The sequence below is a fragment of the Panthera pardus genome, unplaced genomic scaffold (assembly GCF_024362965.1).
Source record: "Panthera pardus isolate Hobbes unplaced genomic scaffold, ASM2436296v1 HiC_scaffold_12, whole genome shotgun sequence".
In the NCBI taxonomy this organism is placed as follows: domain Eukaryota; kingdom Metazoa; phylum Chordata; class Mammalia; order Carnivora; family Felidae; genus Panthera; species Panthera pardus.
The window spans coordinates 76,286,015-76,313,889 of record NW_026526677.1 but is presented as its reverse complement, the minus strand read 5'-3'; the positions used below and the strand labels follow the sequence as shown (position 1 = coordinate 76,313,889).

General features: G+C 42.7%; 1 protein-coding gene across 1 annotated transcript in view; it reads right to left on the bottom strand.

Moving 5' to 3' along the window:
• Positions 1-27,274, bottom strand: part of PIWIL4 (piwi like RNA-mediated gene silencing 4) — a 45,134-nt gene extending 17,860 nt beyond the window's left edge. The window contains exons 1-11 of the mRNA XM_019450122.2: positions 27,125-27,274; positions 25,849-25,927; positions 22,995-23,120; positions 20,856-21,070; positions 16,169-16,290; positions 14,670-14,750; positions 12,974-13,171; positions 11,126-11,237; positions 6,619-6,742; positions 4,088-4,205; positions 1,437-1,548 (exon numbers count right to left, since the gene is read on the bottom strand). Of these exons, the coding sequence (XP_019305667.1) occupies positions 1,437-1,548; positions 4,088-4,205; positions 6,619-6,742; positions 11,126-11,237; positions 12,974-13,171; positions 14,670-14,750; positions 16,169-16,290; positions 20,856-21,070; positions 22,995-23,120; positions 25,849-25,927; positions 27,125-27,193 (1,356 nt within the window). The 5' untranslated portion in view covers positions 27,194-27,274. The remainder of the gene's footprint in view (positions 1-1,436; positions 1,549-4,087; positions 4,206-6,618; positions 6,743-11,125; positions 11,238-12,973; positions 13,172-14,669; positions 14,751-16,168; positions 16,291-20,855; positions 21,071-22,994; positions 23,121-25,848; positions 25,928-27,124) is intronic.
• Positions 27,275-27,875: the final 601 nt, after the last annotated feature.

Sequence of the window (27,875 nt, the reverse complement as noted above, 5' to 3'; positions counted from 1 at the left end):
TGCCTTGCCATTAGGTGGCATTAGGTGGCCAGGAAGAGACTCAGCCAGGTCCAGGAGGCGACCTTAAAGAATGAAGGGGAAAGGTTAGCTCTCCATCAGTGGTTTCATCTGGAGTCATGGTTCATTCTTTCCATTGCCACCAGTATGAGGAGAGCCACAGCACTCTCACCTACACCCCTACCTGCTATGGGCTAACAGAGACCGAGGACAAATGTCCAAGGCTCACTCTGAGGCCTGGGAGCCTCTCTTCTACTCAGTTCCTAGAACCCAATTTCAGAAAAGCAGAATTGGTCTGGAAGCCCATGACACAGTCAACTCTAGCCCAGTCACCACCACCACTAGCGGGCAGGTTCTCCTATTTTAATGCCTCTTCTCCTACGGAGACCTGTTTCCACACTAAAAAAAAAAAAAAAATGCAACAAAAAAGCTCCGAGAAATATGATTTTACTTACAGAGATGATGAGACGGATCATTAAATATTTAAATCCTGTTTCATATGTGGAACTGAAACTGAGCTTCTTTTTACTGACTTCTAGCCAAAATCTTTCTTTTTTTAAGTTTTTAAAAAAATTTTTTAATGTTCGTTTTTTTTTTGCTTTTTGTTCTTTTTTTTTTTTTTTTTGAGTGAGAAAGAGACAGAGCATGAGCAGGGGAGGGGCAGAGAGGGAGGCACAGAATCTGAAGCAGGCTCCAGGCTCAGCAGAGAACCGGATGCAGGGCTTGAACCCACGAGCCACGGGATCATGACCTGAGCCGAAGTCAGACGTTTAACCCACTGAGCCACCCAGGTGCACCTGTAATTAGCTTTTAAAATGGGCAAAAACAGAGGGGAAAGTGCAAAGATAATTTACCATTTTTGCATAAAATGGGTTCATTTTTTCAACTGAGATGTGTTTCCTTGGGTTTCAGAGTGCCTCTTTCCCTAAACGCTACGGCTGGGGACGGACTCCCTGCGTTTCTTCACATTGATAGCAACCAAGCAGCATTTCACTTGGGGGGTGAGGGGGGGGGAAGAAACCTGGCATCAAGAAACATAGTCTATTGGAATTAACCTTCGCCAGCTCCAAAAAAGTTTTCGGGTACTATAGATTTTTTTTTTCTTTTTCTTTTATGTAGTGACACAAAAGCACTGCAACAATTAATAATAGGTGGGAACATTTTAATTGCCATAGCTTGAAATACCATTTTCTAATGTGTTTTTAAGTGTGAAACCACACCACACTGACCTAAATCGTGTCCGGTGGGTGCTAAGCCTCAGAAGTACACTCAGATTGAAAACAGAGGGGACGTCAAGGTTTAGGACAAAGGGAAGGCATGGACATGGCCCTAGAGAAACTAAATGATTATTACAAGCCCACTAGTCACTCTGGCATATGATCAAACTTACACATACTCAAGCAAATACTTTTAAATGAAAATAAAATCATAGCACTTACTATGTGGTCTTGCATTAGTATTTTTTCCGAAGGCAAAACCCGCCCGGTCAGAGACACCTGGCATCCAAAATGCAGCCCCCAGGTCTCCAGCTCAAAACGAGCATCCTTGTTTCTGTTGACAGAGTTTTAAATCATTAAAGCGCTTATCTTCTAAGGAATTTTAATTATTAGAGATAGAACTATAACTTACTGAATTAGTCAAAGACTAATTTTTTTTTATTTTTTAGGATTCCTGACTTTCATTTCTACTCACCATTGTTTTCCCCTGCTCAAAAGAATTATGGGACAACTGAACCCATTTGGGACATGCAGGGATGGAGAAGGCTTCCAATGTGGCACACTGGTTAGGAAAACGGGCCTTTGAGCCAGACGGACCAGGGTTTAACTCCTAGTGCTGACACTTCCTAATATGTGACCTTGAGTAAGACTCAAATCTTCTAAAGTTATGGTTTCCTTATTGGCAAAATGTAGGCATAATAAAGTTAACTCCTTCAAATGGGTGATGTAATGATTAAACTGACAACACCTGGAAACTGCTACCACAGGACCGGGCACATGCTAATGTGCTCAATAAATGTGAGCTATTTTTCCTGATAATAAACTTGCTAACAAAGAGATATTATGGAGCTTCTGCCGGTGGAGATGTCTTCTGGGAATATGTGAATTAGTTGGCCTACGAGTGGATGAATGATGACAAAGGAGGGAGCATATGGACTTAGGCTTCAGAAGACTCATTGGATAGACATGGCAGCAGGAAGATCATGGGGAGAATATTAGTATTAGCAATATTAACTGCTTTATATTTGTATAGTACTTCAAGGTTATAACTTAGTAAACCTTAACCACAGCTGATGTATAACCTCACTGGATTATGATACACGGTCATCTCTATTAAGCTGTAAATTCCTTCAGGAGAGGTACCATACCGACTTCACCTCCTGGCCTCCACGGTAGCCAGCACATGATAAGCCGGGCACTCACTGAAGACACTGATGAGACCCATGCATTGCCTAGTAAAGCCTCCCCTCTCTCCTTAAGGGAGCTCAAACCCCTTTCAGTGACAATGTGCAACAGCTCATTATTTCCATCTGTTAATGCTATGTGTGGTCCAGTCACATTGAATACTTGGAATTATTTTCCGGCAGATGCTATCTGCCCAAGATGAGATGGGTAGGGTAATCTCCAGTCGGGAAACTGGGTTGAAGTCAATGGGATTCCTGAAAGGTGGCAGGGAGAGGCAGCAGGAAGAGTAAGCCAGAGCCCAGAATAAGGGGAGAGAACCAGGAAACTTCTCAAGCAGGCATAAGCCTGGGGGGTACCCAGGATGAACGACATAAAGCATAGCCACAAAATGGAAAACTGTGAAATCATGAACATGATATTAGAGATTCACATTTATCCTATGGAAATGTTCAAGAAAAAGTTACAAAAACAATGCACAGGGGCGCCTGGGTGGCTCAGTTGGTTGAGCGTCCGGCTCCGGCTCAGGTCGTGATCTCGCGGTCTGTCAGTTCGAGCCCTGCATCAGGCTCTGTGCTGACAGCTCAGAGCCTGGAGCCTGCTTCGAATTCTGTGTCCCCCTCTCTCTCTGCCCCTCCCCCACTCACGCTCTGTCTCTCTCTGTCTCAGAAATAAACCTTAAAAAAAACTGAAAAAAAAACACAATGCACAGTGCTATGCCACTTTCCTAAAATGAACATTATTACATGCATTTAAAAATATTTGAAATGATATACACCAATCAGGATTCGTTCACGCATTAAACAAACATTCACTGAGTACACACACACACACACGTTTCAGTCTATATAAATTTCCAAATTCGTCCTCCAAGTTTTGTATCTTTAAAGAAAAAAAAGGCCATTCTACAATGTTGTCCAGTAGAAATACAAAGCAACCCACATATATAATTTTAAATTTTCTAAATAGCTGCATTACAAAAGTAAAAACTGTCAAATAAAATTGTTTTTAAAATATATGCCATTAACTCAGTAAGTTGAAAATGTGATCATTTCAAGATGTGGGCACTAGCCACATATGTCCTACAGTTACATGAAGCTATAGCAGGGGGCAGTGAAGTTTTACTAGGTCAGAAGGGAAAACAGGAGCAGCTGGGATCCCAAGAGACAGCCAACTGTCAGAAAGAGGACAGGAGTGCAGTCTGAGGGCCAGATGGGCTAACCCAAAGGGCACACAGCATTCCTAAGCTTAAAGAACACACAGTAGAAATCTTCTAATGGTCACTGTGCTGAGGCCACTATATGGAGACTGAACATTCTTGACCGTGAATATTGGGGGGCTGAGGTGGCGGGGGTTTTTTGTTTTTTAAATTACAACATTTTTCTTCATTCAATTTTTTACCCAAACCTCCATGTTTTACAAAGAAGAAAGCAAGAGTCATCTTGTTGAAGCCGGGTGGTAGTTCTGTCAGCATGGGCCCCAACCACCTCCCCCCCACCCCCCTGCAGGCTGTAGTCCTGAGCATCTGGGGTGAACCCCTGGTTCCGGCCAACGCAATTCAAAAGTGCCTTGCTCTGAGTCAGTAGGAAAGAGACATGTTCATCAAGGAATGAAACGTTTTGTAGACCATCCAATTCCATAAACTAGGCCTTAGGAAGGACACCCTCTGACCCCACAAAGCTGCCCAGTACCTCTGGATGTCGTCAGCAAGCCTGGCCAGGCGCTGCTGCCTTCCCAAAGGACTGAGGCGTGTTTCTTCAGCCACAGCCTTCATCAGCCGGAAGTCAGAGGTTGCCTGGCAGGTCAGCCCTATTAATGTAAATGAAAACAAAGTGGAAAAATGAACATGCAATGTAACCCAGCCCAGCTCAGGCAGACTGTAAGCTTTCCACTTAAATGGACTCAGGTCTAGCATCTGGATGCAAAAGAAACGCAAGCCACACGTGTCATTTTAAATCTTCTAGCAGCCACATTGGAAAAAAGCCAAAAAGAACAGATGAAGTTACTTGAATAGTATATGTTACTCAACTCAATATATCCAAAATGTTATCATTTCAACATGCAATCACTACATAAAAACTAAGGAGCTCTTTTCTCTTTTTCATACTAAGTCTTAGAAATCCAGTCTGTATTCTACACTCACAGCATGTCTCCCATGTCTCCAGCTGGCCCTTCAGTCACTTTTCCAGGGCTCACTAAACACATGTGGCCAGTGGCCACCATATGGGACTGTGCAGATCTAGAATACCATGAACAAGGATCATCCCTTCCTTCAAATATTATATCCTTATTAATTTTTCTAATTGTGAAATAAATATATACATATCGTAACTGATTCCCAAAATGCAAAAGGCAGAAAGTCCTCCTTGCTTAGTCCTACCCTATTAATCAAATGAACATGATCAAAAGTACTCGGGACAGTTACTCAGATTCTACTGTAGAGTGAGGATTACTTCTAGAACTCATGCAAAAGGAAAACAAGGATCACTTTGGTACCATGCAAACAATGTACCTGAAGAAAATCAAAGTCATATTGCTTCCTATGCTAGGGAAGCTCAAAAATGTTAAAGACAAGCTTGGTTTTATATGATCCAGCAATTCCACTACTAGGTATTTACCCGAAGAAAATGAAAATGCTAATTTGAAAATATATATACATCCTACGTTTATTGAAGCATTCTTTGTAATAACCAAGATATGGAAGCAACCCAGTGTCCATCAATAGAAGAATGGATAAAGAAGATCTGGTGTGTGTGTATGTGTGTATATACAGACATATACACACATACACATACATACACAACGGAATATTTTTCAGCCATAAAAAAGAATGAAACATTGCCATTTGCAACAACATAGATGGATCTAGAGGATATAATGCTAAGTCAAATAAGTCAGACTGGGAAAGACAAATACCACATGACTTCACTCATACATAGAAGTTAAGAAAGAAACAAAAAACGAACAAAGAAAAAAAAAGAAACAACAAAAGGAAAGACACCTAAATATGAAGAACAAACTGGTGGTTGCAAGAGGGGAGGTGGGTGAGGGGATAAGTGAAAGAGATGAAGGGGAGGAAGGGTACACTTATCCAAATGAGCACCGGGTGATGTACAGAATTGTTGAATCGCTATACTGTACACCTGAAACTAACGTAACGCTGTATGTTAATTATACTAGAATTAAAAAGATAAATACAAAAATTTTTTTAAATACTCAGGCACAGGTAACAGTTAATGCAAAGGCCCTGAGGTAACAGTATACATGGTGTTACCATTTGTAAACTATTCCTGTATTAGAAGAGTTTAACCTTGAGAGCTTATTTCTTATTAATTACTAGCACCTCTAGAGTCTCTCACAAATAAAGTTAACTCACACTGGTTTTTTGGCTACTCCCTTTTAGCTTTCTAACTGGATAACATCATAGTAAAGGTTTCTACTTCTAAGCTTAACTGACTCCCTAGAATCCCCTTTCTTATTCTGGGGTGAGAGGTACCATAAGAAAGAAATTAAGATCTGAAATCAAACAGGTAAAAGTTTAAATCCTAATCTTGCCTATTAAAAGGCATGGGACTTAAAGCAATCTGCAAGGTTTGGTTCCCTCACTCATAAAATGGAGATAATTATAATTATACTTAAATCACACAGAAGTCAAATAGAACAGTGTGCGTCAAAATAATAATAATAGTAATAATAATAATAATAATAATAATAATTGGAGCAGCAAGAAACTTTGGTAGGTGAAGGACAGGCCTACGACCTTCAGGGTGCTGACGGTTTTCTAAGTGTACACTTACCCCAAACTCATTCGATGGTATTAGTTAAATATGCACAGCTTTTGACATGTCAATCACTACCTCAATGAAGTGGCTCAAGATACATAAAAGACTGAATAGTGCACGTAAAAAAAAGAGAAGCTTGGTTTTCAGAAAATATCTGGTGGCCTCTTTTATGTCAAAGTAACAAACAGAACGCATGAGATTAAAAAAGCATATAACCCTTACTGTGCCAAGCAATTTCCAAAGGGCACTCTACCCTCCCACTTTCCTCTATAAAACACATCACTTAGCGGGCCCACCGTCCATGGGTTAAATGAATGCTCTGGCACTCCACTAGCTGCCCACTGCCTGGATCCTTGAGCCTTGATATGCTTTAAGCATATGCCTTGAGCCTTGGATCAAGAGCCTGACTATCATGATAGAGTATAAAGTATAAACGTTACCTGTTAGAAAGCAGAGCTCGGGTATCAGGTGGGCCACCCGAGGCTCAGTGTTGTCATTTCTCTTGGTTTTCAGCAGACTAACAAGCACTGGCTGGTTTAGGTCAGATAAAGTAATATCATATTGCTATAGAATGCAAGATTAATGAGGGAAAAATTAATATGGAAACACTGTAAAATAAGCATCGTTGCTTATAAGCCACAAGGTAATCCTAAAGTGAATAGATAAATCTTTCCAACAAAGAAAAAAAATCCCTAGGAATCCCTATGGTTACCCACTCATTTCTACTTCCCTCCTAGGACTCGTCTTTTACTTCTCAGAGTCAGTGTTATGATTTTAATGATTATCTTTTACAATGCGATGCCCAGGCATTTTGTAGATTAAAACAGAAAAGAAGTTATTTCCTTGCCTCATCCAGAGTCAGAACAGCCTCCAGCTGGCTGTGTACACAGTTCAGTGGCCCCAGTGGAGGGGACTCAGTGCCAGCCTTTCCACTATTGATGACTGAGGCCTGCAACTCCATGTGTAACTAACTGGCTCTGAGCATCTATAGTCATTCTGAAAATATCCACACACAAATTGGGGGTGTGGGTTATATTGAATGAACCTCAGATTTCCCAAAAAAGCATGACTGTCTCCTTAATTTCCAGGACAGCCTGATGTTACAGGGAAGCAGCTTTGAAGTCTGGCAAATGTGAACCTGATCCTTGGCTCTTCTGTTTAATTGGACTGTGACACTGGGGAAGTTACTTACCTTTCCTCATCTATGAAATGAGGTGAACAGTAGCTCAGAGGCATCTGACATAAACCACTAGCATGGTGTCTGGTTTCTAATGAGTCCTTGGCAACTGTTCACTCCTATCCCACCCCCTTTCCCTTCCTAACCTTGAATTTCAACATTCTCACCTTGCCAAAAGTTCATTTACCTTCCAACAGCAGAGGTTCCAATTACCACTCATTTCCGGTGTAATTTACTCAACACTAATGACAGAACAACTGGAATTATAATCTACTAAATGCCTGGGCACTACGTGATGCTGACATCAATAATCATAATTAAGGAGGCAAGAAGTGAGAGTTTCTCTATTCAGTAAGGACTTCTAGTCATTAAAATAAAACAATTCAGGAAATTGCAGTTTGAAGTGCTTATTGCAACGAAAGCTATAGCTAAAAAGCTTGGCGAAGTCTTCATAGAAGGAGAGTTTGGTACGTGACTTTGTCAGTACAGTAAACATCTCACGCCACTACCACAGTGGACACAAAAATGGAAGAGGCACAATCCCTACCTGATACAACTACACCTTCTACAAACAAGGTATGAGAAGTACAAGGATGACATGCTAAGCACCTCTACTTTTCCTCACTTAATCTTAACAACAAACCTATGAGACAGATACTAGTTCATCCCCTCCACAGACGAGGAAATATCACGAGAAGTGAAACAACCCTCCCAAGGTCCCAGAACTGGAAATCAGCACAGCCAGGATTTATCCTCTAAGACTTGGGAACTTCTGCTTATTATACCATTCAGTACTGGGTCCCTGGGGAAGAAAGGTGGTGGTAGGAAAACAATACATGGATGGTAAATCAGGGAAGGCTTCACGAAGGAAGCAGAGCCCAAAAGAGCACCTTGAAGGGAATACGGGAGTATAAAGATTCGCCGGGGCATGTTCCAGGAAGAGGGTATTGCATTTACCTGGCACATGGCCAAGAATTGTCTCCCCTAAACTGTGTCATAAGGTAATCTTTACCTCCTCCCTTGCCCAGTTTTCTTAGCATTTGAAAATATTTTTCATGATAAAATAAAATGGAGAAATATAAAAGTCAAAATCAAGATGTCCACTTTGAGAGTTGACTACATTGTAATTTAGTGTTCCTTTCCCTGGGACAGAGAGGAAGACATTCTAGAATTGGCACAATTTCTTTCTTTTTCTCCCTAATTACAACATACATGCAGTGAACCGCAACTCATTACAAAGAAAGTTGAGTGGGATTTTACCATGATTCTCTTTTCAGAATGTCACAGGTCCTAAAAATACCTCTGTTCAAGGAAGAACAAATTTAATCATGCAGGAAAGAAACCCAAATGTTCAACAAACTTGGTGGTTAATAAACAAAACACTTATGGAGCACATCATGCACAAGATGCTCTGCTAGGCACTATTCATCACGGGTTATCCAAATGCCATCCCTGTTCTACAAGGAAGACATTCTAGAAGCAACATGATGTGTGATACAAGTGCTCAGAGAAGAGAATCACTAGCTCTTCTGTGAATGTGACAGGAAGCAAGGTCAGAGAGGACTTTGCAAATGCGGTGACACGTGACTTGCAAGTTAAGGGTTTAGCTGGTGGTGAAGGGGAAAGGTGTGGTGTGGATTTATGCCAGTGTCTAGTGGACACGAGCAAAGGCTGAGAAACATTTAGTGACAGCGAGTGGATGGGGTGACAGCAGCATGGGGTGCCTGGTGGCAATGCGGTGACAGATGAGGCTGAAAGGTGAGATGGGACCAAAGTGTGTGATGCCAGAGATGAAGAAAGGGGAGGCTGGGAAAAGAGGGGCCGGGTCTCCAGCATTTATCCAGTGTTCGCCATGTGCAGGTACTGGGCTAAAAACTCTATAGGCATGGCTACCTCATTCTATGCTTGTGCTACAGGCCCCATGAAGGCAGATCAATGATTCCCCTTCACAGATGATCCTCCAGGTTTAGTGATTTGTTCAAGGTCACACAGCCAGTGCCAGGAGTACCTTATTCTATAGCCTATGCTCTTAACCACCTTTCTGGGTAGCATTTCAGGAAGATGTGTGGATAACAGGGCAGTTAGGATAACAGGGCACAGCGAAGACAAAGCTGGGGCAAGGGCACCATAAGGGGGTGACCCAAATCTTCCAGGTGGGGATCCGTGAGTCGTCTTGCATTCATGCAGCGGTTATAGGGCTGGGGAAGGGAGATGGGGTCCTGGGAGAATCCACAGATAAAGAAGGCAGGACTGATGTTGGTGACAACTGAATGAGCAAGTGAGGGTAAAGAAGAGGACGGAAGCAAGAGGTTGAATTTCCAAGGAGAAACGGGAGTGTGAAAGACAACGAATTCAGAATGAATGATGTTAGTCTGAAATGCCTGCAGGACATTCATGAAAATATGGTCTGAAAATGGAAATGAGTATAATTCACGAACAAGGGCAAAAATACTGTATTTGAGAGGTCTGGAGATATGAAGAGGAGATCCTATATGAGGGAACCATGGTGAATAATCGCATTTAACACCTGAAGGGAAAGGAAGGGGAAAGCATCAAAGGAGGCTGAAACTCAACAACAAAATCTGGGGGGAAGCCATCAGGGCTGTGCCCAGGAGTCAAAGAGGAGAGCCACTCAGTCGGGTGGGAGTGGTCACTGGTGTCATGTGCCACAAAAAGCCCCTTACAATAAGTTCAGTAGCTGAATTTGACTTTAAAGGGAGCTATTTCCATAGCAGCAGACTGGATGCCAGACTACGGAGCTTTCAGGGAGGAAGAACAGAAGAGGTGCTTGGAGCCAGTGAAGATGACCTTCCAAAGAAATCAGCTAAGGAAAAAAAAATTATACATATATATTCTTGAAAGTATAGAAAGGAAGAGTTTTTGCTATGTGTTTGTTTTCTGAAATATCTGTGAGATTCTGGAGACTGAAATACGATTGTACATTAAAGAGAAGGAGCCTCTGTAAGGAACTCAGAGGGGAAGGTGGGGGTAGAGGTAACAGTGATGGTGATAATTGTGAATCACGCTCCTGGAGGCAGCAGGAGATTCCATCAACAAATGTTTGAGTATCTGCTACGTGCAAGGCAAGGCACCGTGTTCCCCTGGGTATCCAGAAATAAAGAGCCCAAAGTTCAGGAGGGAAGTCAGACCCTTCACATCCTGCCCATGATAATGTGATGGGGCTAAATGCAGGAAGGGGCCCCTGGGGAGAGTGCCATGGGGCTTGCCTAAGAGTTGACGGCTGAGCTGAGTATTGAAGGGTGTCGATGACTGACTGGCTGGCTGTGAAGGGGAGTCCAGGAAGAGGAAGTAACATGCATGAGGATGCAAGGGGGTGGGGGGTGGGTAGGAGTAACTGACTAAAGGAACCACAAACATAAGCACAGCAGAACAAAGGAAACGAAAGTGGTAACAGATGAGGCTCCAGTGGCAGGAAGTGGCCAGATCATAAAGGGGCTTTGCCCAGGAGCTTAGGACTGGCTTCTAAGGTACTACAAAGTCATGGAAATACTTTAAGCAAGGAAATGACATTATCAGATACGCTTTTAAGGGAAATTACTCAGACTACAGGAAGAAGGATAACAGGAGAGAGGATCAGGTCTGAGCCAAGCCAGGGAAGGCAGGCTTGGAGGGGAAGAGACAAGTCGAAGAATTATGTCAGAAGCTGTCTCAGCCTGACAATTTGGGGGACTTGTTAGCTCTGGAAAGGAACAGAGAGACTTCTCTAAACTAAGAGGAAGAGAGACCAGAATAAAGTACAAAAGTCCAACCTGCTTATAGTAATCCACATAGGTAATCTCAGTGCCATCCTGCTTCTGAAAGGTGTGCGTGGGCTTCACCGACCAGTCAATGTCATCGATGCGGTAGGTTTTGTTATTGTATCTGGGAAATGCAAGAAATCTTCACAAATGTTTCCAAATCATACAAGCGGCTATTTCACTACAGCTTTAATTCAAAGTATTAGACTCCAGAATTTCAGAAATTACAATAGTAATACAAGAATAGTCTTTTTTTTTTTTTTTTTTTTTTAATGACTGGATCTTATCTGAGAAGAGCATTCATTAACTCTTCAGGATACAGGAAGACCTCCATTCTCCAACAAAACTGGTAAGGAAGTCATTAGACCACAATCTTTGTCAATGAGAGACACTCTAACTTCAGATAAATTATTCCTATATGTTCAAAGGGTGAAGCATTGCTCAAAGCTTTCCCATTTTCAAAGCTTTCCCATCAGCTTCTGGTATCACTCAGAGTTTTTGAGCTCCCAGACAGTTCTTCTGCTAAAAAGCACCTGAAGAAGGTTGATCAACCATGCCAGCTGGGTATCCCACGTGATCTCCCATCGAGGGCTGGCCCTCAGCCAAACTGCAAAGCAGGCTGGCTAAGATCATTCTAAAGTCTATTTCCCCCTGCAGCACTGTGTGGCCTGGAATATTCTTGCATGCTGCCCCAGCCGCAAGACAGGAACCTCCTTGTCAGCTGACTCCTAGGCTCTTGGTTCTTTGCAAGGTTACTCTGGAATAGTGTGATAAGCTAATTCTTGGCAATCATGACAAGAGGATCAAGGGGTGGCCTTCTCTCCTCAGGTGGTATGGAAGACAACCAGGCCTATGGCCCTGCTATGTAACCCAGAAAAAACAACTTGAAGTGTAAATTCCAAGCCAGATTAGAAAGAGGATTAACACGTCCTCTAGAAGAACTGTCTGTGGACTGAAGAAGGACATGGTAAGCTTTGTGGTTGGTACTCAGGAAGCAACCTAATCTATCCGTGTTTAACTCAGTTCAATGTGCATGCAGGGAAAATTATATGCAGATAAACCTCGGGATTTGAAAGATCTTGGTCTTAAAGCCCCTCTAATCTTACAGAGAAGAAGAGACATGGACCTGATGTTCTCTCCTGTGACGGAATAAAATGAAATAAAAGGGTTATCAGCAATGTGCTACGGGAACAGCGCAGGGGAGGTAACTGAGTACTTCCAGCTGAGTGGACAGGTGATGGCTTCAGAAAAGCAGTGAGGTATGAGCAGGACTTTGTGGAAATAGAACTTTAAAAAGGCAGAATTAAGGGTGGAAAATCCAGGCAAAGGCACTGAAGCAGCAAAGTGCAGACTCTCAGGAGTGGGGAGAGGGGTGCAGCAAGAGATGCTGTAGGGCCGTGTGAGGAGTGGACGGTCCCTGAAGGCCACTCCAGGAAGTCTGAACTCTAGTCAACTGAGAATGGCCAGGTCTAAACAGGCCAGTAAACTGATCAGATCTGCGCTCAGACAATGCCCTGTGGCTATTCCTGTTCCCAAACAGCATAAAGAATTCATTCCCTCGGGGCGCCTGGGTGGCTCAGTCAGTTAAGTGTCCGACTTCGGCTGAGGTCAAGATCTCACAGTTGGGTACAGTGTTCGGTTAATTATCCATGGTTCGTGGGTTCAAGCCAAGCCTTGTGATGGGCTCTTGTGCTGACAGCTCAGACCCTGGAGCCTGCTTTGGATTCTGTGTCTCCCTCTCTCTCTGCTCCTCCCCACTGCTCACACTTTGTCCCTCTCTCTCTCTCAAAAAATAAACATTAAAAAAATAAAAAAAAATAAAAAAGAATTCATTCCCTCAGGAAGTTTTCTTAATCTTACCTTGTAAGGACAATGAGACCCAGCAGCCGTTTTTCACACGTCTGGGTAAAGCAGGACATAGTAGTTTCCTGGCGGAGATCAGTCATGAATTCCAGAACAGTCTCATTCCGGAGTATTTTATAACTCACATCAGCAGTAAATAGGAGCCTGCTCTCAAACCGTGACACAGAAATAGCAAACCCAGGCCAAAGGGACAACCTTCAAATAGATAGATAGATAAATTTGAAATGCCCTATCATAAAACAATAAACATTTTTAGTGATGATTTGATTTTATATTCCAATTTTCCTGATTTTATAGAACACTCTTTCTTCAGTCTGATTTCTTCCAGTTGCTGACTAAAATCTTTAGTTATTTCTAGCTGGGGAGTGTCTTTAAGCATATATTTATGATAAATGCATCCCAGAGAACAGCATCCCCCCTCCTTGGCACTACCGACATTTGGGACTGGATCATTCTGTCTCAGGAGCCGTCCGGTGCCCCACAGGATGTTTGGCAATATCCCCTGACCTCTACCCACCAGAAGCCAGGCATAGCCTTCACACCGTGACGACCAAAAATACTTCCGGACATTGCCAAATGACCCCTGGGGGACAAACCTGCCCTTGGTTGGGAGCCACAGCTGTAGGATTACTACATTTATGGAGTTGTGCGTCCCAGCGCAAAAACTTCAAGGTTCAGAAAAGCATGCAGACTCAACGGTGAAGACAGTGTACAGACTTCACGAGAACAAGAAATAATCTAAATGACATCACATGCAAACACACAAAGGGACACCACAGCAGAGGCTATAACTCCTTTCTACATTCATGGATATCATGGATTGAAGTCTTGGAAAAGAAAAATTTATGGAAAAGACATGAAAGAACAGGCAAATATGGTTTTTTTAATTGTTTCAGTTTACTTTGTGGACTTGATTCACAGCCAGCCTTTAGGACAAGCATGTGCGCTGGGCACCCACTCCAGCCCAGCACAACACTGGACCTACAAGAGTTTCTAATCCAGGTTGGGAGATAAGTGAGAGCATCAACAGGGTGCTTTCCATGGACTACTCTGACACACTGAACTAACATATGGAAACCCCGCCATGTTCTCCCTACCTGCCCGCAGGCTAAACACTGTGCCCCTCGTTTTCTTTTATGCACTCCTTCCTTTGTTTACACATCTGTCTTTGGGTTACCCACTGCCTCTCTGTCTTTAGCTTGACCACATATTTTGGAGAGCTGACAACCCGCTGCAGACATAGCTGACCACCTTCCCAAAAGCAACCACTCCCCAGTTCGGAGTGAAAAGTCTTCTCCGTTTAGTCGACTGGTTCGTCTGACCTCTGCTGACCCAACATCAACCAAACTTGCTGTCAGCAAGAAAGCAGAGGATCAATATGTGCTATAACATAATATAGCTTATTCTGCTTTCATTACTACTTGTCATGCACAAAAAACTCAGTTTCTGAATTCCTTCCACGACTTATGATAATGATCTAGCACACCAATATAAGAAAACAGGCTGCTAGCTTCACACTGACATTCACCATTCTATAAAAAAAACCTTGAAAATTAAAAAAATCCATTACTTTTCATAATACACAGTCTCTCAGAGGAGGCATAATGGCATAACGTCGCATAATATTGCATCGTAAATTATGTTCTTCACGTTACCGCAATTTCAGAGTAACAGAAAATATAAATAAACCTACTTGTGTTGGGGAATTTCCACTGGTTCAGAAGGCTTATAGAAGTTCCGTCCTATCTGGTACATGGCCAACTTTTTTAAGATCCTGCAAGTATATATATTTTTAAATATTTGGTAAACATCAGTTAATAACGGTATAATTCTAAGTTTGTACCCATGCTGAACATCCCGATAAAAGTATGTAGAAAGTATAGAACTCTCATTCTTCTAGCGCTGGAAGGTTTGGATGCTAAATATAAGCACGCGTGTGTATATGAGAACTATCACTTCCTCATATTTGAGAATGGTATCACTGAAATTGCTTTTGTCCTCCGCGCTTAACTGCAATGATAAATACGTGGTCACCAATAGGACTGTGGTTGTCACATACTGGTTAGCATGGATGGAGCGAGGCAAGCCATGTTTGAAGGCTCTTCTGATGTCTTCTCTGATTTGAGGTGGGGAAGCGGCTTCTCGTGAGGCTACTCAAGCTCCCCACATGGCATGGCTGCCTCTTCAGCAACTAACATCCTGGTCACCTGTGGAGCTGGACACATCACTGATCTGAGGCCGCCCACCGCATGAGGGAAGTATACACATTTCAGGTCAGAAAACATGGGTTATAACTCCATGATTTGGGCTACCATATGACACTGAGCCTCAGCCTGCATATCTGACCATACTGAACATATGACCTAAGGCTGCTCAGCAAGATCTCTGACTAGAATTAGGAAATAATACATCTGGGGGTGGGGGTGGATTCCTTCATGTGCCCAACCCAACAACCAAACTCCTCTGTCCTCCTCCTGTCCAGAGGCCATTATTGAGCAAAGGGCTGGCGTCAAAGGTTTCTGGACATATCATCTTGCTGGTCCACACCAGCAGTGTGGAAAATTGTGGTTCACAAGCCTTTGTGTTGCCATGTGTCATCTAGAAAGTGTACTCAAAATATGGATTTTTCAGGCCCCATTCTTGATGTTCTGTTTACTAGGTCCAGGGAGGGTCGAGGAAATCTGCATTTTATGGAGTTTCACCCTCCATCCCAGATAACACTGAAGCAAGTAACCCTTGCATCAATTTCAAGGACACTGAGTGGTGTAATCACACCCTTCCTTCTGCCGCAGGGGTTCATGGGGGGAAGGGCAGGGGGCTGAGGGTGGGGCGAGAGCAGAAAGCAGCTGGTAACAAGTAACAGAGAATATTTAAGTCTGGGGTGGAGGGTGAGAGAGGGTAAGGAAAAGGCAACCCTCCCCCACCCACAGCTGCTATCTCTGAGACATCACAACCCTTAAGCTCTTTGTCCCCACTCAAGGAGCACTGGATGACAAGATGGGAGCCAGTGAGAGGCTGTGAGGGACTGCGGGCATAGTACTGCACGCGTACGTGAAAGTCCATGGGGAAGTGCCCCGCGGACGACACTGCTGCTCACAGGTGGCCCACGAGATGGCTGACAGCCGTCACACCCTGGCTCCGTGATGAAAGGTGTCTCTAGCCTCAATTAAATGAACACGTGGGCTGCCTCACTTTCTGAAGATGATATTGAAGACCTGGATGCACACGGAGGAACTTGCCGGCAGCTCCCTTGTCAGAGTGATAGTCATCTTTACAGTCCCGCCTCTGTGAGTTTCACTTGACAACTCCGTGACCTGGGAAAAGACGCACTTAATAGGCACTCCAGATTGTCTCCGGGTGTGAAAAATTAGATATGATACAGCCATCACAATTTAATATGCATTAACAAAACAAAACTGCAGGTGTTAGTAATGTAATAATCTAATCACATTACACTTGGAGGATTTTTCTATCTTGCTAATCCTAGAAAAGCAACACGTTTCTCTCCTCTTAATGGAAGATCTTAATGGAGAATCAAAATCAGGCTTAGGGTACAGAGACTTGATCCAAAGAGAAATCCAGAGCAAGGTTTCTTCATCTTATTTGGTGGGGGGAGCAGAGGCAACTTGGGGGGGCCGGTCACAAATCACTTCGAGAGTCTGATTAAAGTTGCAGGCGTTGTCCCAAGAAAACTTTACATACCTGTATGCCACAATGATACACCTATTTTCAGGGTGTTCACAGACACCCAGAAGCCTATATGTGGACTGTCCTGCTCATTCTGGGTTTGTGGATTCCAAAAGACAGTCTCTCAACTGTTTTTCATAAAACAGAAGAACAGAGAAGAATAGAGGAAGAAACATAAAGAGAGGAGATTTGCAAGAGTGGAAGTAAATGTGAGGAAAGAGGGGAGTAATCAGTAGACATGAAAACAGAGAACCTGATTTTATTACTTTTTGAAACATCTAGAGAAATTTGTATGCTTCTCATTATTTGGAACTATCTTCTAACAAAATAATGAATGCATGAAAATTTCTATACCAGCTCCCCAAGAAATGTAAAACTTTTTAGACCAGATAGGACTTGGTACAGGGTTTTGGAATAAAAGAATGATCAAATCAGTCAATAAAAATCAATGACCAAGGATCTTTCAGAAGGGTAAGGAATCAGAAGAGGTCAGCTCATTAACAGGTATTTATGTATTTTATCCCTACTTCCTATAGTTAAAGTGTAATTTCAATCACTTTCAGGTTCAACCAGAAATATAGGGCAGGAATGGTTTACTGTATGGAAACAAAGAGAAACAGGTCCTTTCACAGGGCATGAAATGATTTCTTCCTCAAATAAAATTGAGAGAAATCAGAAGGGGGTGGATGCAGGAAGAGCTCATCAACATCCGAGAGAAGTCTAGCAGGCATGATGCTCTCAAACTGCCGTAGGGACTTCAGGACAAAGGCTTCAGACAACAAAGGACATTGGCTGAGGGGCTGGTGTGGGGGTGACAGCAGTGGTCCCCACTCAGACTTCCATCTGGGATCTGCATTCCTAACAGCCCTCTAAGCAAACTCATCAATGCTGCCTATACCCTCCCTACCAAATGCCAACTCCTCGGCTCCTGTGTCTGTTAACGTCCATCCCCACACATCCAGTGCCGGGGCTGCTGGTGCCAGAGTGGGCTTTCATTTGTCAATCCACCAGCTAATCGGCTGGCAAGTCTTAGCACTTCTACACTGACAATACCTTTATCTAGTTTAGCTGTTCCCGTTATTTACCACAGGGCTTAAGAGCGCATGATTGGGAATTGGACAAACCTTGGTCCTCAGCCTCTTACATCCTGTCATATACAGCAAGCTACTATAGTTCCTCAAGACCTTTTCCCATCTCTAAAATGGGAGGAAGTCTCACCGAAGTCACAGGTTGTGAAAATCACATGAGATAATTCACTGATCTTATCCTTATCCTTATCCATGCACTCAGGAAGGTTAAATAAATGGCAGCACTTTGTACCTTTCTTCAAGCCCCTCTGACACCCTGCCCAGAGTTTTCCAGGGGCACTTTATCAATCTTCCCCCTTTCTCCTGCCAACCATTCAATGGGATATGATGAGAGCAACTGCAATGTAACACAGCTCTCATGGAAACCCTCTCTCAAAGGCTTCAGTGGTCCATGGAGGGCAGTCCCTATCCCTCACCAGGACATTTAAGATTCTCCCTACGTTAGACGTACAACTTCCATTCCTTCCTGGCTAAACCTGAATGATCAGAAGTTGCTAAAACATGCCCCTCCCCTTCTATCATTGTGCCTTTGCTCCTTCCTGTCCTTCTGTCTCGGAATTCCCTCTAACCGCCTTCATCCCCTGCATTGATCCAAATCCTAGGAGCCAGTATTGCTTCCCTTCAAGTATCCTGCTGGGAACGATCTTTCATCCACCTCTCTATAAAGACCTTGGACAAGATACTTAACCTTTCTGAGGCTCCAGGAGTGATGAGAGGATTAAACGAGATCACACATATAAAGAGCCTGGCAGAGCACGCACTCAATAATGTCACCTTGTCCTGTATTCATTTATAAATAACCTTGTGCTGTATTTAGTTGGAAATGACCTTAGCGCTAAGTTGAAGTGTTTTGACAAGAACCTTGTTTTATCTGTCCCGGTTTCCTGGTTTCCTCTATGATGGCAGTCACACACCAGGCCCCTTCGAAGTGCGGAATGAATGCATAAGAATGGCAAATAGATGTGACTAGTGACAGCCATCCAGGTCATGGCCACAGATACACAAATGGGGTCTGCAAGACAGCGGAAGGCCAGGGAGCAGCAGAACAGGACTTCTAGAACTGCACTGTGTGGGAGTACAATGAATGATTAGTGGAAGGGGCTCTTTGAACAAAAATGAACACCCCGCAAAGTGTGTAGAGGATGGATGGGAGTGCCGGACAAGCCTGAGACAAATGAAGACCAGAATAAAAAGGTGAACATAGTAACATGTTTGTTGGGACACTATTTCTTTTTACTATTTCTAGTTCACTGTCACTGGGTAGCAGGTCATATGTTGATAAGGTACAAGACAACACTCTTTTCTCTAAATCCCATATCACCTGTGTCTGGGAAATAAAATCGACAGGCCTGGCTTGTCTCACTAGGTGTTTACTCAGCTGCCTCTTCATTAGATTCCACCCCTAACAATAAGGTACATACCACATGCTCATTTTGAATAGGAATCAAGTAATATTAACTTATTCCGAGCATCTGTAGAGTAAAATTTCTCCATTTTGGTTACAATTGAAGTAAGCTGGACTACTCAAGGTGGGTATATAATACTAACATATCTAATTTACTGTTACTACAGATGTATGTACAAGAACAAGATGATTTTTAATTATAACAATACACCTGAAATATATATCATTCAAGTATGAGAGGCGCCGTATATTAGCGTGCTATCAATATCTGGTCATAGAACAAAATACTAAACCAGTAAGGACTTAGGATGAATTCAAGTGCTTCTAAATTTACACATCTGGATTTTCCAAGCCACTAAATTTAAACCTATGGTACAACTTTCAAATTGCATATCCAGAGAAAATAATCACTCAAGTAGCTCCTATAAATGTTAGGCTCTTGTAAAAAGATATAGGCCCCAAAAGTGCTCTTTAATGCATTTGTTCAGGTACCTGGGTGGCTCCATCAGTTACGCGACCGACTCTTGATTTTGGCACAAGTCACAATCCCAGAATTGTAGGATCAAGCCCTGTGTCAGGCTCCACACTTAGCATGGAGCCTGCTTAAGAGTCTCTCTCTCCCTCTTTACCTCTCCCCTACTGTGTGTATGCGCTCTCACTCTCTTAAAAATAAAAAGAATGCATTTCTTGAGGAAATTCACAGAGATTTATGTGGAGTCCAGAAATTTAAATTTATGCCTTGGTATTGTCCTGTCTAAAATGTTGAACTAAAAGACTAAGCTTTCTCAGGAATAGAAGCATAAAGTTTTAATCCAATGTTCCATTTCAATTTTTTATAAAAAAACTGGTTCTTTTTGGTTTGTATCTTGTCTACTTGGGGAAAAGTTTAAAAAGGATGCCTATTTCAAGGACATGTTGCCTTAAAAAAAAGTAGCAGTTAAAAAGTCAGTGTTTGTATTACAGCTCTTATTTTTTTTAAATGCCAGATCGTCAGCTTCTTAATTAAGAAATCAATTACTAATAAGGTTTTTTTATCGTTGTAGTGATTTTAATACTGCCTCCGAACAAAGCATATGATAAAAACGTCAATAACAATATATTTTAGGACTGAAAATGTTGAAGGTATAAAAACATGGATAAAGGAATATGAATCATGCAATTGCCATTTTCAATGATCACACCATTAAAACAAATCCTTAACACTGATATCAATAACTCATCTCATATGATAAAAGAAATGGCAGTTTTTGAATCAGAAACAGATATAAAGTTATTTGGACTCACAGATACAACTGTGTAGGAGCAAAAAATGTAGAGTAAATTTAAAGCTCTGAAGCCATCCATAGGCTATACGGTGTTTCTTAAAGTCTTATCTATTTGGGGAAAAGTTTAAAAAGGATGCCTATTTCAAGGACACTTTGCCTTAAAAAAAAAAGTAGTAGTTAAAAAATCAGTGTTTGTATTACAGCTCTTATTTTTTTAAATGCCAGATCATCAGCTTCTTAATTAAGAAATCAATTACTGATGAGGTCTTAATTAGGAAATCTTTTTGCTCTCAGGCATGGGAACAGGAAAGAGGAAAGGAGAGAGTGAAACACTCATTCCAACTGTTAAGACAATCAGCTAACCTCTTAAATATACATGGATGAGTGTAAGTATACGCATGTGTGTGCAAGTATAAACATTAACCACACTGTACCTTTTCTTCCAGTTTCTGTGTGAGAAAAAGGATGACACCATCAAATGCTTTTGCTTTGTTAGAAAGTTCCCTATGACTATAAAGCAAAGCAATTCTCAGCCTTCTAGACTCTAAATCTGGAACATAGGTCACATGATACTGGTATAGTTGCCAGTCCTGGGGCAAATCTAAATTAAAGAGGTTTGTGACCAGCTTCACAGGTACTCCACTGGAACCTGAAGGAGACAAATAAAAAACATTTTTTTAAACCAAAATAAAATCACACCATGCTAATAATGATCGCATCATTTAACAATTTTATTTGCTCCTGCCTAGTTGTTGCTTGTGTCAGTGACACAAGACAAGCTCTAACAACCTATAGCCTGGTAACCTTATAGAGTCCTACAAACACACATTTAGGAATTTAAAAGGGATCATGTGTAAAGCAGACCTCATAAGTACATAAGAGAAGACACAGATGTTCTTCTCTTTGGGAAAAGAGAAGCGTCAGAATTCAACTACCCCAGGACTCCTTCCAAAACTTGCCTTCCAGCTCTGCATCTGAAATTCAAACTGGCTCAGGTAATATTTTCAGATGCTGCTCTGAAATTATCCTGCTCTTGGATTATAAAGAAACGTCCGGTTCTTCCATGAACACAGCTCCCAGCCCCTTGGAAATCCAGATAATCAAAAGTTAACCCCCATGCTTGTGAAAATTCTGAAACAGTTCAATCAGTGGTTACACCACTTTACAAGTCCCAGGGAAGAGACTGAGGGGCAGGACAGGGGAGAGAAAAAGAAATCACACATCTTTTATGTGTAAAAACAGAGAAGGCCTCTGGGTTTCTGTTTTCTGCACACACAGGGAGGCCATGTGTGCTTCCAGAAACTGCATCCCTTATAGAAGTTTTTATTCACTTCTTCAAAACCTACAGGACAAATTCAGAGCTGGCTTCAATATAGCTGTTCTGTGCTCAAGATGGCATGAATTCCCTCTAGGACAGAATCAAGGAGGACACAAATGCAGAGTTACGTCCAACTTCTCCTTGTAGGGAATCATCCGGTGTTCATGTTACAAAAAAAAAAAAAAAAAAAAAAAAATTATACCAAATGGGCACTATTTTGCTTTCTTTCATGGAGGAAGTGGAAACATGAGCCCCCAAGGTGGTAAGAAAGAAAAAACATCATATATGCCTATTTCCTCAGCTTCTACATACGGTAGATATCTGTTAGGAGCAAGGAATTAACTAATTGTGCTCTTTTAATTAAAGAAAAGCTTTCTTTTCTTTTCCTGTATCCTGGGAAATGGCAACATATTTTAGCTGCTCATATTCGTGGACAAAGAGGAGTCATCCTAGAATATCAGAGCTGGCAAGACGCTTGGAAATCATCTATACCAGTGTTTGCAAACTGTAATCATGACCCATTAGTGCTGAAGTTATGGAAATATATGAGATGACCAATTATGTTTTACGAAATGACAGGAATGCAACAGAGTGGACCAGAATAAGGGCAAGCATTGTCTCATGAGACTTAGTTTCAATTTTTTTGTGTTAGCGTGTGTATGTTAGACATACAATATAATATAGATAACAATATATCTATCCCTTAATTTTTTTTGCATGGTTGTAAGGAGTTTGAAGAAAACTGATCTGCCTCAGGGAGTCTCTCTTACCTTTTGGGACAGTATCACAAAGCCTCTCAACAATCTAATGAAGACAGCAGACCTACTTTCCTCAAAATGCATGTGCGCACAACTCTGGGTGCAATTTCAAGGGTGAGTCTGGAAACTGGGTTAGGAATTCCAAAAATAGGCTAGATCTTTCTTTTCACGGCTTAAGTCCAAGGAGGTTATTATTTCCCATATAGGAAAAGTGCTGGAAAAGAGACAGCGCATCTCTTTTAACTCCTATCCCAGGTGGAAGGAGAAAATCTTTTGAACAAGTGAAATGTTTTGGGGAAATATTAATATTTCTACTAATAAAGGAGAGAATTGAGGATAAAACAATTAGTGTCTGGATAATGCCTTGAACGTAACAGATGTTCAATAAGTATCTTTTAAGTCACTACATAAACTTGTTTACTTTAGATCTAGAAATTAAAATTCCTTAAGCAAGCTTTGGTAACAATCAAAAAGTAAGTACCGTGAAGAGAGGGTACCTGTTTTGCAATCTCTCACATGGGCCAATTTCTCTCTGGTACAGACATCCAGATCCATGAAGTCCCGTCTGCCTTTCCCGCCTCTTTGGATGAAAGGACATCTTGCATCACCAGGAGATACACCATCTAATATATGAAGAGAATGCCATAATGTCTATTTCTTTCTAGTGATATTGTTTACAACTACTATATCAAAAGTGCATTGATAACCAAAGCTCAGATTTTCGTGGCTTTAATTAAAACTGGCCCACTCTGCTGAAAACAATCATGACTATACAGGAGTCTTCAGCCTAAAAACTGACAATTGTAAAGGAAGCATGGTATGTTTTGTTAGAAATAACAAAGTGATGAGTTAATTCTACCTCATAACATTTTGATCTAGTCTGCTCCTCCTCTTGGCTATGGAGAAAAAGCTCTATCCCCTAGGCCTCTCTCCACACTCACTTATGGGGGGTAGCTCTCCCTCCCTCAACTCCTGTGTAACAAACACAGTGACTTAAGAGTCACAGACTAAGACTGTCTACACCAACCTCTTCCCAGACTGGAGCTGAATCTCTTGCTCTGAAATGCCCAGAACACTGCCATCAGTTTTTATTCTAGATCATTCCCTTGGAAATGAAAGCCAGCATTTCACCTTGGGGCATGTTATTTACTCATAGGTTCTGGAAAGTATGAAAGTCAAATCTGTTTCCAAATGAACATTTTCTGTTTAAACAGGTACGAAGAGATGCTGGTTTTTTTGGATACAACATTGGTACTTCAAAGACAATGTGAAAATAGAAAAATATAGAATATCGTCACAAAGTGTAGTAGTATTACTAGGAAGTAATAATATCACCAATCTCCAGGGCTCTGACTTGACTACTGTCTTTTGACAAAGTCACTGCAACTGCCCCCAATGACACCAACACTTGCTCAAGACCACTGTTCATCCCCTTCTCAGTGGAGTCTGAGTCTCCCAGGAAAATCACAAAATTTATTTAATTTAAAAAGGTGTTTATAAAAATTATTCTTGCTATATTATCCATATCCTTCACTGCTCTTGGTTTCAAAAGATGTTGGGTAGTTTCTAAAAAATCAATCTACCACAAGGCGGTAGTTTCCAGGGGCTAGAGGGAGGGGGAAATGGGGAGTTATTCCTTAATGAGTGTAGGGTTTCAGTTTTGTAAGGTTAAAAAATAAAAAGTCACTCAGAGTTGGTGCTGGTGATGTGATTCACAACAATGTGAATGTCCTTAACGCCAATGGAGCCATACAATTAAAAATGGTTAAAATGGTACATTTTACATTGTGTATATTTTGCCACAATTTTTAAAAATAAATAAATAAATAAAAATCACTCTCCAGCACTTGCTAGTTGCAAGTGATGGGCAGCAGGCATGGAAAGAAATTCCCAAGAGAAGCTGGACTAGCCTCTGAATGGTGGCAGGAGTGCTGGACCTGAGGCACAGCCTCTCAGAACAGGTCTTCTGAGGGACCAGTTTACTTCTGTGAGCTCAGATCACAGAGGGTCCTTCAGTAGAGGTGGAAAAACCGTGGTGGAGAACAAGAGAGCCAGGCACATGATGGTGGACAGACTGCTGATTCACAGAGTCTGGGAGAACCTTAGTGCTTCGAGCTTACATGGTTGTTAGCAATCAATCAATCAATCACTTCATAGTCAGAACAAGGGAGAAGGCTAACAGGTTTTGGCAGTAGTCGAATGGGGTGAATTGTGTGGCCCAAAATTCATATGTTGAAGGTCTAACCCCTAATATCTCAGAATGTGACTGTATTTGGAGACGGAGTCTTTAATAAGGTAATTAAGCTAAAATGACGTCATTAGCATGAGCCCTAATCCAATATGACTGGTGTCCTCATAAGAAGAGATCAAGACACAGACAAATACAGAGGGAAGACCATGTGAAGACACAGGGAGAAGACAGCCATCTACAAGCCAAGGAGAGAGGCCTCAGAAGAAACCAATTCCGTGGACACCGTGGGTTTGGACTTCCAGCCTTCAGAATTATGAGATGACACTCTTCTATTGTTCAAACTACCCAGTCCGCGGTACTTTGTCACGGCGGCCCTCGCAAACCAGCGCACGGGCACACCACCCCACACTGTGATAGCGGCTACTTGCAGTAGCATGTTGACAAGACCCTGAGGCCAAATCTGGGTTTGCAGTGAAGAGAGCTGTCATCAAATGGTGATGTCTACCATGGGTGGGGAAAAAAAAAGAAAGCCGTGGCCATAGGTAAGCCAGGTTTCTTCCATCCCCGCAGCGTGGTGGCATGGGCATCCATATATCATAAAGAATTTTTTTTAAATTTTTTTTAATGTGTATTTATTTCCGAAGGAGAGAGAGACAGTGTGAGTGGAGGAGGGGCAGAGAGAGAGAGAGACAGACAGACAGAGCGTGAGTGGGGGAGGGGCAGAGAGAGAGACACACACACAGAATCCGAAGCAGGTTCCAGGCTCTGAGCCGTCAGCACAGAGCCCGACACGGGGCTCAAACTCACAAACTGCGAGATCATGACCTGAGCCGAAGTTGGACGCTCAACCAACTGAGCTACCCAGGTGCCCCTCATAAAGAATTTTTTAAAAATGTTTTTTAATTATTCAGTGAACGGAAAAGATCAGAAAACTGGATTCCTGGTGCCTGTGGACGTCCAACTACCAAGCAGTCTCAGGAAATTCAGCAGCAGACTGTGTTTGGGGAGTCCCAAAGAAACCTAACACACAAACACGGGATCCTCCAAGAAAAGGTAAATGGAATGTTTGAGAAGTGAGCCTGCTGCTGTAACGCTGAGTGGTCACTCCTGTTCCCTTCAGATGGAGAGGAGCCGGATGGGACAGACGGGGTTGCACTTACGTGTCTGGGAAATCCTGCTCGTTCCCGCAAAGTCACCAGTAGAGGATGCTTCACTGGCACTAATATCAACAGATGTAGGCTAAAATAGGAGGAAAAAAACACCTTGGTTACATTTAAGATGTTAAATCATAAACCCAAAGGTTAACACAAAATAAGAACTGTATCATGTTTTAAGTCATCAGATTACCATGAGCTAATGCTAACAGGGAAAACGCTTGAGAGATGCGAAGAGACTGCCCATTCTAGAAAAAAAAGACAAGGACAAGCTATAGTTTTCCCCATTTATCAGACCTTAATCTTGACTGTGAGCCAGACGCTGCTGTCACACCCTGGAGGTGTAGAGAGGCAGCTGTGACTCTCCTGCCCGGGGAATTCATCACACGGAAGGTGGTACCCACGAACACACACAGCTCCTGCCTTCACAGCCTCCACACGCCGGGCCTCCAGTATGAACACGTTAGTAGCAAGAAAATAAACTGGGCCCAGGCGACCTGGGTCACTAGCTCGGGTGAGGACTCTCCTGAATAAATGGGTCCCAAATTAGTTCATAAAACAGACAGAGAGAACCCTTAATATTTTCTCTTCTCGCAGTAACTATTTCTTGTCGTTCAAGACGAAAAGTATCTTGGACTGCCAAAGGAAAAAAAAAAAATGCATGAAGTCAAGAGAAAGCAATGCCATGAAAGTAAAGGCACAATGACCACAGACTACCCACTTTTGAGTACCTTTGGTCTACGAGACTGCTCGAAGGACTGACAAGGAGTAAGTCACATCGCTCAAAAGTTGCTGATTTGCCAGCCAATTTAACCTCGTTGCCTTGTTTGTCGAGAAATAGCAATCGAATCTAAACCACATCTGTGCTTGAAATTACTTATTTTTATGCATGAATTGGGGAGACAAATCATATCAGGCTATATGCCCTATAAGAGTACTATCGAAGGTGCAGGAATTTTTTACCAGGAGACTTAGAACCGAGTCAAGTAATTAAGCAACACTCAGAAAGTAGGAAAGACTGACACACCGGCCTCCAGCTCCCAGTACCCTTCGCTAGGCAAAATATCGCCATGAATATCTTCCTCGGATGAGACCCCCCCCCCCCCCCACCCCACCGCAGAAGGGAAAAATGCGAGAAACCCCGGGAAGGCTCAAAGCGGAAAGGGAAGATACGCCACGCCTTCCCAGCAGACAGGGAGAGGTCAGCGCAGAAGGACGCGCTGTCCACGAAGAAGGCAGAAGAGGAGAGAGCGAGACCGCGTCGGCCACGCGTTCTACACACCGACGGCGCGTCCGCGGGGCTGGGGCTGCGGGCCCTGCCTCGTGCCCTCACGCGGGCGCGACCACTCATGTTCGCCACCAAGAGCACAGCGACTTCAAAGGCAGCGAGGTCTCAGTCAGGAGATTCGTCCCATGGCGGCCAGAGGGCGAGGCTGTGACGCCGGGGGGCCACCGTGGTGAGAGACGCAACGGAGGCGCGCGGGGGTGGAGGGGCGTGCACCGCCCACCGGGATCGCGTGGCCCGTGGCCCGTGGCTGGGGTGGGGGGAGGGGGAGGCCCGGACTTCCGTTTGCTCTCCACTCCCCTCCCAAATTTGGCATCTTCCACCCGTCTGGGTTTTGCCCGTCTTGCGTGTGTAAGGTTGCATCGAACTTCTGGTCTCCGTTCGTCCTCTCTGCTCACTAGTGTGCGTTAACACCTAGCTGTGACAGCCACAGCGTTTTCCATTCCGTGAGTTGTCTGTTTACATCTGCCATTTTTTGTTTCATCTGTTGCCCTTTTTTGAAAACCGGGTTTCTCGTGTTTTTCTTTGCAATCTGGAAGAAATTTTATTTATTTATTTATTTTTAACATTGCAAATAACTACCCCCGATCTATTCCGTGTTAATTTGAACTAGGAAGCCCTTCATCTAACCCAGATCCTTGATTTTGATGGAGTCAAAGCTCCACGGTTTGTGCTTTGGGAGTCTTTCCAAAGGAAAAGTTTCCCTGCCCTAAGTTTACAAGGACATTATATGCTATTTTCTTTCCTT